Source organism: Corvus brachyrhynchos, unplaced genomic scaffold (genome assembly GCF_000691975.1).
Source record: "Corvus brachyrhynchos isolate BGI_N302 unplaced genomic scaffold, ASM69197v1 scaffold227, whole genome shotgun sequence".
Classification (NCBI taxonomy): Eukaryota; Metazoa; Chordata; class Aves; order Passeriformes; family Corvidae; genus Corvus; species Corvus brachyrhynchos.
This window is the reverse complement of record NW_008239290.1, coordinates 1,682,120-1,693,703: the sequence shown is the minus strand read 5'-3', so window position 1 is coordinate 1,693,703 and position 11,584 is coordinate 1,682,120. Positions and strand designations below refer to the sequence as shown.

Below are 11,584 nucleotides of genomic sequence, written 5' to 3'. Positions count from 1 at the left end.
AATTAATAGGTTCTAATTTTTAAAATCTATTTAGCCATCTATAAAATGATTTCCTTAGATTCACTTCTGGGTATGTATTGCTTCCAAAATGCTTTTCCCTTTTCATTTGTTCCTAGCATGTTGGCTTTTCTTACTAATTGCATTTCAAAGGTGACAATCTTAAAAACTTAGGATATCAGGGACAGCATATGGGAGATTGAGTCTCACTTTAATATAGCTGGGTATTTTCACCTAGCATGTGATGGTAAGCTTGTGATAGTAAGTTTTCTCAGGTTACAGAACAGAGATCTTTCACTCCGTGAAGAATAGCAGGAAGATTTATGTTCTCACATTTTCTCAAAGTTCTACGAGAAGAAACTGGCATTTTGTTTATTTAGTTATTTTCAGTTTGTAGAGTGAAAAATGAGAGAAGTGATGGTTCAATTTTTTTTTTTATTATTAGATCCTGTGCATGCTTTCTACTTTTGCTGCCTTTGCAAAATGGTTTTGTTCTTTAAAATAAAGATTTAAGTATTTTTCATTATTAAATACTTGCATGAATAGCTGCAAGGTACTAATTCAGGTTTGGTTTTCACTGAGGAGATAATGAAGAGATGAGTGGTGTTCTTTTTGGGAGTATCTCCTACCTTTGGAATGCATTTTTAAATTAACTTACCTAACCAGTAGTAGAACTGGCAGATGTTTTCAGGAGATGCACACTTATGCTTTTCTTTGACTGAATTAATGAAAGCTTTACCTTTAATGTGTAAAATGTTTGGTGGTAGAGAAATGTACCAGATGCCTCCCTAGAAGTCTTGCTAAAAATGTGATGAACATGTGAAATCTTTACTTGTTATTCAGTGAATGAAGCCTTTTTATATGTTGAAATTTTAATTTAAATCCTCCTTCAGACAGCATATTTTGTGAAATGTTTTTTTCTTTTCTATTATCCATCTGTAGGTTCCTTCAGAGAAATCTGAATCCTTTGCATCCATGTTGAGACGCTCTCCTTTAATTCAGATGGGACCTGCCAAAGATAAAATTGCCATTGGTCAAATATTCCATGTTGTAGAAGATGATCTGTACATAGATTTTGGTGGCAAGTTTCACTGTGTGTGTAAAAGACCAGAAGTTGATGGCAAGTAAGTAATAAACTTATGGTAGGTGATTGACATCTGTAAATGACATCCTGAAATGCCTGGCTAAAGGGACTTGGACATCTTCTGGACTGGACTTTGATAGTTTGTATGAATTCTGGGGTTTAACTGTGGAAGTCAACCTATTGTGCAGAATGAAAGTACGATCATAAACAGGTCTGCATAGCTCATCATTGTCTGGAATTCAGATTCCTTTACACATTATTGCTATCTATATTATTCCAATATATGATGAGCAAAGGAAGTTACTGGGTGTTTAGTCACTGAAGAAAAGGGAAACAGTTGTCAAGCACTGTTTATTAAAATACTTGGGAGTTTTGTGGATGTGGAACTTCAATCCTGTGTAAGCAGTCTTCTTAGGCAGTAGCTATCCCTGCTAAGTGTATATACATGAGGTGATGTAGTGGGGAGTTTACATGTTATTTGTGATAATACTTTTCATAGCATATGATCAGTGCTAATGTGGTCAAATATTCCGTATTGTAGTAGGTGATTCAATATAGATTTTGGCGTCAAGTTTCACTCTGTCCTGAAGTAAAACAGCTGTGGTGGAACTAGAACAATTGTGCTGGGGAATACAGTATTTAGCTAAAAGATAAGAAAGCAATGAATTCTAGTGGAAATAGCATTTATAAGCTTTCTAAACTGCCTTTAGCACCTTATAATTATGTATTATTCAAAGATCTCTTGTCTATTTAATTTGTCTCCAGGTTGCTTTAACACTTATTTTTTAACACACAGGCAAAACATCATCTTTTCAAATTCATAGCATCAGAATATTTTAGTCCATCTCTTTTCCCTCTGTTTTCCCTAAGAGAGGAGGAGCATCTTTGTTAATCTCCAACATCACTGTTTCTGAAACTTTAAATATGATTCCTGTGATAATCAGTTCTGAAATAGTTGATTTAACAAAAAGAGATTTAACAGAAATAATCACACGTTTTTGTACAAGTCTTTGATGGTATTTTATCAGAGCATTTTTATACTCAGCTTCTTTTTTTGACAGGTCTGTGACTTTCAGAGCAAATGTATTTGATGTCCCAGGATGAACTGAGTCCTTTATGCCCGTCCCATTTGGCAGCAGGCAAAGATTTTCTCAGTCTATTGCTGCTGCTGTAGTGATAAAGCCCTTGTTGCTGTTTGCATCTCTTGCTAATTCTAAATCAAGATAAGCTTTGCTTTTCCCAATCCCATTCTTGCATGCTTGAGGAGTGTTTCTATATTAGTCTCAGTCTGTGACCATTCATTCGATTTTGTGGTAGAGTTCAGACTGGAACTCCCTGTTCAGCTGAACCAGCCTTCTGCCAGGCCTGCTCGTTCTGCACATTGGGAAAGATCCTTGTGAAGCATTGAGGAGTTTATCCTTATAGATCTTTGATGTCTTCTGTGAACTTTTTCATGACAGGACAGCTTCTCTACCCTGAATAACCCGAAGTCTGCTGTCCTGAAGCCCAGATTTCTCTTCTGCCACTTTCCTTTCTCACTTTCCTTCCACATGTAGCTCTCATTGGTGGTCTCTGCAGCTGAGACAGACATCAACTATCACATTCCAAAGCAGTACTTGTCTGCCTGTGTGTAACATGTCCAGCAGAAAACCTGTCCTACTTGGTTTGTCTGGTACCTCTGGTAAGAAAATGTCACCAGGGTACTCGCTCTGACTGCTCACTGCCCTCCACATTTGTTCCTCCTTGAGCACACATCAGGACATTTGAAGTGCCCGGTGACAATCAAGGCCTGCAATCATGAGGTGGCTTCTGGTTGTTTGAATGAATCTTCATCCACTCCCTCTTTCTGATCACACTGCCCATAGCAGACATCCACTGTGTCTCTTTTGGTGTCCTCTCCAATTTTGGCCCATGGCTCTGAACTGCCTCCTCGCATGGTTCATAGCAAGGCTCCACTCACTCATGTCCCTTTTTTGCTTCCAGTTCAGCCTCTTTACCTTGTCCCATGTTTGCTTGCATGGTTCTTCCCAGGTTTGGGCAGTGGGCAATTTTGTGTTTATCTTCAAATCCCTAACTGCAATTCACTCACCTTGTGGATGCTGAGCCCTCCACTCACTGTTTGCTTGTGTGGTGTTATTATCTTATTTTGTCATGGTGCTCTGGCATACTGGGATGGCAAGACAAACTGGGGGAAAGGAATGAAAGATGTCTTCCTTAAAAAGCTCACAGGCAAGCAGGCATCTGTCTACTCCTTCCCTGCTCTCATCTTACCCTTAATGACTTACGTCTTTCCTTGTGGTTCACGTTGCAGAGGTACAGGGGAAGATGAGGCCCAGGAAAACTCTTGCTGGAGCAGGTGCTTTAGAGTCAGTTGTCCACTGACACTGGGAGCAGAAGCCTGGGGCTTAGAAGATCTCAGCCAGTTATATTTTTGGCTGCCTTTTATAATAATAAAAACAAGCAGATCCCTATAAAACTTGTTTATACTTCCTTCTCACTGCTTTTGAGTGGGAGTGGAGAGATGGAATTTAATAGCCTGGGTATTTTTAATGAAATTAAATTTGGGACTAAAGATGGTAGTTCCCAAAATAATAGAGACAGCATTTACAGCATGAGGATGTTGTGGCAGTGGAAATGGTACTGTTGCTACTCTATACTTAGTTGACTTAAAGCATTCATTTGAGATGTAGGTGACTGATTCAAATCCATTTTCTCCGCAGTTCAGACCAGAAACCTGAATTTGTCTCAGACTGCTTAAGTGTTTAAATGCTATATGGACCTAATCCTCTAAATAAAAATAATTAAATAAGAAAGCAAATAATTTAAATAATTCGTGCCAACTTTTTCCAATTGGAAATTGGAAAATTTGAATTGGAATTTCTAAAATTTACCTGAATTTACAGAAAATTGCAGTTGCAAGCAAACTTTTGCCATTTATGTAATGAGGTATCTCCTGAGGACATGTGTTTTTGATATTTCTTTGGTCATTTGGCTTATTTCTTACCAGAACTCAACTATTTTCATGATATTGTAATACAGTTTTCTTTTTCTTATATGTCCTGTGCTTGTTGAAAATGCTACAGTTTACTTGAAACGAAACGAAAGGTTCTTGTCTGTAAAATACAAGAAACGAGATTCTTGTCTGTAAAACTTGTTCTCTTAAACTGCTCAGTCCTATTACTGACGCTTCTGATTTCTTGGAACGTCCAAGTGAAAGACCCTGTAGTGCTACCACCATGTGGCCATAGGAAAGGATTTCACCCTAAAGACTGTCTCGGGAGAAAAGCAGCTGGGAAAAAAAAGTGTCCCTCACTTGGAAAATTTGAAGTAGCTAATAAATATGTTCTTTCCCCTCAGTTCTACTAAAAGAAATTTCAGCTTTAAAACCCAAAACCTCCAAACCAAAACCCCAAACAAAACACCACAAACTTTAAATAAAAGAAACCTTAGAACAGTAATGGAAAATGTGAATTGAATAAACATTTGAAGAACCTGCTAGCTATTTTTGTTTGGTTTTCCTTGATTGTTTTCCTTTATTTTGGAAATCTGTTTCATAGAATTGCAGAAAATACATTTTGTTATCAGCATTGATGGTATTGAGATTGGAAGAATGCATTGGCATAGTTGGAGATCAAACATATTGTTGGTAAAATCTCACTGGGGTCAGGCAAGGATGTATTTGATTATAAATATCAGTATAATTTTGTTATTTGGGGTTTATTTACTGTGTCAGAAGTATTTACTACCCTTATGATTTCAAGATCTCATGTAATATATGCTGTACTTATTAAATATATACTACAATTAGTAAATGCGTTTCTTGGTACACTTTGACTTAAATGCTTCATTAAATTTGCATTTTATGCCAACAGCACAGCAATTCTGTTAAATATCCAAAGTTTATACAAATGAGAAAGGGTCTGTAGTAAAGTAAGATTCCTTTTCAGCAATGGGAAGAAAGTGGTATATTTTTTTCTCTCTTTTAACATGCAGAGGAATTGAAGTCCTAAAGAAGAAAGTGTGTATCCTGTATCTCCAAATAAGCAACAACTTAATCCATGGCAAAAAAAGTGCTGTTAAAACCTGCTTCTGTCATTATCAGATGGAATTCCTGAGAAGCAGAAAATATGGGAAGGGGTTGTGCTGACACTGCCTCTTGCATGGTCTGCACCTGTACTGTTAATGACCAATTCCCATCAAAAGCACAATGGCTTTCAGCAATTTTCTACAATGTAGGATTGCAGGACCAGCTTCCAAAGAGGATTAAACTGCACCTCTCCATGCCAGTGTAATGAAGCTTTATTTTCAAAGATTGCTGTAACCCTCCAGCAACTCCAGTATTATCAGGCTGTAGGATCAGAAAGACACTTCCTTTATGCTTGAGTATGCAGCTGGTGCAGGGATTTCCAGTATATCCTGTGGCAATTTTACTTGACACCTTTTATACAGTGCATATTTGCCAAACTTAAATAATAGAGAAGGGAAGAAATCATTTGATGCCGGTTGTGATTTAGAACCTGACAGCTTAATGAGCACCATAAAACATTACCTAATGCTGTTTCTGCAAATTGTATCAAAATATTTACTCTGTTTGAATGACTGCCAGGGTGAATTTTATTTGGGAAACATTTTAAATGCTTCTCTTCTTGTTCTATTTTTAAAATATTTTATAGATAAGGCCAGGGTGGAATCCAATTTAAAATAATCTGGTTTCTTAGATTAGGTAACATGAATAAGGCTGGTTGTTTTCTAGCACATTTATTTTATTAAGACAGTCTTAAATTTAAGTCAAAAGTAACAGGGGAAGCTGTTTAAAAGATCTTGTAAGATTAAAAAAATCAATTTTCTAAAAAAAGAAAAAGAGGTGCATGAAGAGAGGTGCTCTTCCTGGGAAAGGATTTCAATAAGACTGTTTGGTTTAGTTCCAGCTTGTGTATTAAACAGTCACCATGTGTTAAGCTGGAGGGTAAGTTTGGAGTTACCTATTCTGTTTTGATGCCATGTGCATATGCTTTTCGAATGAGTGCATCTCAACCAGAACGAGCTGCCTCACACAAAGCACCCTGCTCTCGGTGCAGCAGAGACCCTTGTACAAGGGGATGTGTCAGTGTCTGCTTCACTCTTTGCTTGCTGAACCCTCCTTTCCCTGACTGTTTTGTATGTAATGGTGCAATATTACTATGAAAAGGTTTAGAGAGAGATGTTGGAATCATAACTTCCTAACTCTTTCCTTTAAAATACATCATGAACAAACAACTGTACTGATTGAGAGATTCAGCATCCAGCTCCCATTCCCAAGGCCTTTGCTCTTTCTTTGCTGGAAGAATCACAGCTATCAAATTCATGTTTAACAATATTTACGCCTTAGAGTACGTATTCTTCCCTGTCCTGTACTGCTGCTGACTGGAGTGGTGCTGGTCTGCCAGCCTGGCACATCCTTCAGCTTTCAAGCTTTGAATGTTGATGGAACTATTACTGCTAAAAAAAAAAAAAAAAAGGGGCAATTAATGTGATATATAAAGAAAACATGTCTTGCTGCAGTAATGCTGAGTTTAGTTGTGCATGTTTGTTTTTACAGTGGTCTACTTCCTTTTTGCTGTCTGTTGCCAGCAAAACAGCACTTATCTGTAATATGTAATTCTCAACAGGAAAGAAGGAAACTGCTAACCAGCAGCACAAGGGATACAATAAATGATGCTTTTGCAAGTACCGTTTTCAAATTTATGCAGATGCAGAAAAAACAGGTCATGTGGAAGAGACTGGTAACCTATAGAAACTTAGTGATTTTTTGAAAATTATTTATGCATGTTGAAGTTACTGATAAAACACACAGGATGCTGGATTGATGTGTAAAACTGCTTTTGGTTTCTGTGATGTTGTCTTGCTTAGAAAAGCAGGTCCACTGAGGAACATTTTTTTAACTCCCAATTTTGGAAAGTGAGGGGAATGAACACAGTTGACAGAATTTTCTCACTGTATTTATGTGTTCAAATTGTTGCTGTTTGCTTATTGGCATTAAATCAGTGGTTACTTCCTTTCCCTGCTTCCCTTCTCTTACAGTTTTCATTCCCAACAGATCAGTCTTTTTCTTACAGGTTTGTCTAGTAGTATGCACACTGTAAAAAAACTCCTATAAGAAGATTGAGAAAATGTGTAAGCACTCTGTCATGGTTTAGGAACAGCACTCCCCAATTTAGTGCCCCCTTGCCCCAAGACTCTCCCAAGCCAGATGCCACTTGCTTCCTCCCCCTGCCTTCCTCCCTTGCCACTTCCTGCTCCACGGATAGAGTTGAGAAAAAGGTGAAAGTTAAGGGTTGAGATAAGAACAATTTACTGGAAACAGCAATGAGATAAGAAAGCCAACAGTAACAGCAACACTATTAATACCAAAAATGTACAAAAGAGGGTGATTTACATGCAAAGATGCTACTGAGGAGGACTCTGATGACAGGGTTTTCCCCTCCTGCTATGATTTTTCTCGACTGAAGCCATGCCCTTCTTCCTGGAAGCAAGAATCCTTTACCTCCACCTCCTGGCAGTGACGTGAGGTAGTGTAGAATAACAACCTAGGCATGCCTACATGGCTCCAGGCTCCACTCCCTCACAGCTACTGTGAAAATTTTGTCCTGTCTCTTGCAGAAAATGCGTTATCTTCCCTCCTTCTGTCATCTTCTGCTGCTATTGCCTCATTCATGTGCTCCACTGGTAACCCATCCAGGCTCACTCTATCTATTCTATTTTTCATTACTGATTGTTAATATATTATTTCCAATAGAAGTATAATGTAGTTACATTTCTAATTACAGTTTTATATTGTTATATCTATTCTGCATTATACATGTTACTAAGTCTGTTTCAGCTTGTATATTATTTTACTACTGAACTGTTAGAATTTGCAGTTCTGTTGTGTGTTTTTAAGCAGTTACCATGTTTTAGAGGTGGCTGTGTTGCAGCAGTATATATGTTTCTTCTACTAACATTTTTGGAAAGTTTTCAAAATAATTTTTGCTCATTTATGCATAATTAAAGCAGAAATTAGAAAACTTACTAAAATACCTGGTAATATAATCTTATTTAGTCAACATGACCACTTACCTGGTCTTTCCCACAAAGTTATCTTTATTCTTTTGTCATCAGCCAAGATTTTTTTTTTTCTTATTTAGTTTTTTCATTTGTTTGGAAAGTATTTCTTGCCTATCAAAAATAAAAAGTAGTGACATAAGTAAGCAGCTTGGGAGAATTTGTAAGTCTATATGACAGAGATTTCCTTTATGCCTATAATGTCAAATGGTTTATGTCTATCAGTGCCATGTTGCTGATATTTGTAACACTAATGGCTATCTGAAATCAAAGCAGTCTGTACTTTTCTGCTCCTTCTTCCAAGTTGTCCTACCTATCAGGTAAGCATCTTCTTATTGTAGGGCAAAATTCCTCTGCATTTTGAAAGATGAACTTAGACTGTATTATAATTTTTGAATTGTTAAATACTTATGACCTGCTCAAATTTGCTGAAGTATAAAATGAAGTGTGCACATGCACTTTCCTGAATATTTTCCAGTTTGTATCTTTTATGGAAAACATAACCAGACAGCCAGTCTCCACATTGTGAAAACCAGTCTCTTTCTGTGATTAAAATTATGAGAATGTCCTGTTGAAATTCTCCATGGACCAAGGTGGTTTTCACTAGTCATCAACAAACTTGGGTTTTGGCACTCTGGTCAGCCTTTGGTCTCCAACTATGCCCAAATACCAGGGAGAAATGGTAAGCAGGACTGATGATGTTGTCCCGTTCCCACATACCAACATTGCAACTTAAAAAGGAAGCCTTATTATTTATATTGAAGAGGACTAAATTCAAGGAGGTGGCAGGAGCAGCCTTTTCTACAAAGCTTCCATATAGCGCAATTCACCATTGCTCCGAGCCCAAACAATGCACGTGGTGCCACTCTGTCTGCTGTCGAACAATTTCAGCTTGCTTTTTTTAACAGGCACGGAGAATAGCTGTGTGATTGCAAACTTGGTCTGTGTGCTGCAGCAAATAGCCTCTAACTTATTTATAGCAGCATGCATTTTGGAAATTACAGCATTTTTATCCCCTATGGACACAGCTTATTATTTGCTTGGTTACTTTACAATTGTGACTGTTTTTGCCACCCACTATATATCATTCTTCAGTGGTTATTTTCAACCACAAATGGAGGTGTTGGCTTTGTGCAGTTCTGTAATACACAAGACAGTGTTTCCAAAGTTCCTGGAGCCCAAAGGCTGTAAACATTTTTTTTGGACTACACTATTAGTTTTTCATCCCAGATAGGTACTTTAGAGTTTAGTTAATGTAATGATACCATGAGACAGGTGTTGGTTTTCAAAGTACAGCTAATCCATATTAATGAGGCACCCTGGGCAGCATTTGGTACAGAAAATACAACATAGACCTAGGAATACGGCCGCAGCAGTGCACATGAGCCTGCTAATCAATTTTTCTTCTTAGTTTTTGCTTCTGTAATTAGTTTAAAGTAGCAGTGAGTTATGAGATCTGATGACCTTTGGAAGAAAAAACCCTCACAAACTAGTAGCATTTTCTGATAAAAAACGTTTTGCCAGTTCTATTTTCCCAGGGCATCATGATAAATGAGAGATGGAATATGGTGTGTAAAACGTCTTGGGAGAACAAAGCAGACCATAGGTGGCCTGGAGCTTCTTTGGCAATGTCAGAGTCTGTAAATACTCTTTAAGCCACACTTTTTCTCATATGTGGACGTGCACACATACACGATAGGAAAAAAAAGGCTTGGGAAACTTATTTCTGCATTGGAAGGCTTGAGTGTTGTCTGTAGGAGATGAGTAGGTTAACTCTCTCTTTTCTCTTAATCCAGGTGCTAGCTGTCAAGAACTGCAGAAACTAGAATTATAAACTCATGACTTGGCAGAAGAATTAAAATTGTTTCTAGTATTTGGTTCTGAGATTGATGAGAATAAATGACTTGAATCTCTGTGTGCAGCATATTAGGAATTTTCCCCCCCACCTTTGAGAAAGCCTTGCTGTTAGCACACAGTTTCACTGAAATACCTCTAGCAAAGTGTAATTAATTTCCTCAATAGCTAGACAAAACTCACAGAATCTCAGCCGGTCCAGATGCAGAAGATTATGGATTTTATTGAAAACTCTTAAAGCGTTCCCCAACATGTTTCACTCATCAGTGATTCTTGGTGAAGTGGATGAGGTAGGTTCATGCCAGTTACACAAGCATGTGGTACTTTTCAGGAGTACAGGGAACTGTACTTGACTAAACCACAGAGCAAGTTGCAGATGTTTCTGGCTTAAAGTCCGGTTGGTTTGACCTGTACCTGTAACAGAGGTAAGGGTTAGATGAAAAAACAGTCCAGGTTATTGTAGCAGTATAACTGCTTTCATTAGATTGGGTATAACTGTGTGCTAAACCCTCTTGTCAGCATAATGAGTTGAGCTGCAGAGCTGTGCTGATGTGGCCTTTGATTTCATTTTGGGAGACAGGTTTGGCCTAAACTAGCTCGTGGGCTCTGCATGGCAATCCTCTGAGAGGTGTAGACTTGCCCAAAGACAGAAGCCACTTAGTTTCTATGTTGAGAAACTGAATTAATGATGTTTGGGACCAAATGTGAATTATAAGTCTTCATATAACATAGATCTTACTCAGGAAAATTAATGCTATGATATAACCATGGAGTGGTAATTATTCACCCCTCTGGAATAGTTTCAGTAAGTGAGTCTGAGAAGGGAATTAATACAGCTAGGGAAACACTGCAGATAATATATATCAACCTCGAGCTCTTAGAAGGCATGAGTCAGGCCTCCCACAAATAATTATTTTAAAGTTGTTCTTAATTTTTGGTTTATGTCTTTCTGCGTTACTTAGTTTTTGGGTTCACATAATTTTTTTTTTTTATTTGGCAGATTAGGAATTTTAATTAAACCAACTTTTTTTTTAATGGCAATTGATCTTCTTGTGTAACTGTAACTACAAGAACCAAGACACTAAGTATCAGAATGATGATAAAATTGTTGATATTAGTGAAGCTGGAGATTTACAGAATTATTTCACTGATAATTCCTCTCAGTCTGCTGTATAACATGAAAATTACTCAGGCTGGAGGCCAATAACTAGCCATGTGCCCCAGTGGTCAATAATGGGTCCAGTCCTGTTTAACATCTTCATTCATGACCTCAGTCATGGGACAAGAAAGTACCTTCAACAAGTTTGCCACCAAGTGCGAAACTTGGAGGAGTTGTTACACAGAGTGGTTGTGCTGCCATCCAGAGTGACCTCAGCAGGCAGGAAAAATGGTGTGATGGGAACCTCATCAAGTTCAGCAAGAGAAGTGCAAAGTCCTTCCCTTGGGAAGGTACAACTCCAGGAACCAGTACATACTGGGGCCACTGGGATGCAAAGCAGCTTGCTAGAAAGGGCCTATGGGGTCCTGGTGCACTCCCAAGTTGAACATGAGGCAGAAGTGAGCCTTTAT

General features: G+C 38.0%; 1 protein-coding gene across 1 annotated transcript in view; it reads left to right on the top strand.

Moving 5' to 3' along the window:
* Window positions 1–11,584, top strand: part of MRPS28 (mitochondrial ribosomal protein S28) — a gene marked incomplete at its 5' end in the record, with an annotated part of 83,126 nt that overhangs the window by 16,211 nt on the left and 55,331 nt on the right. The window contains one exon of the mRNA XM_017740472.1: window positions 940–1,121. Coding sequence (XP_017595961.1) covers window positions 940–1,121 — 182 coding nt within the window. The remainder of the gene's footprint in view (window positions 1–939; window positions 1,122–11,584) is intronic.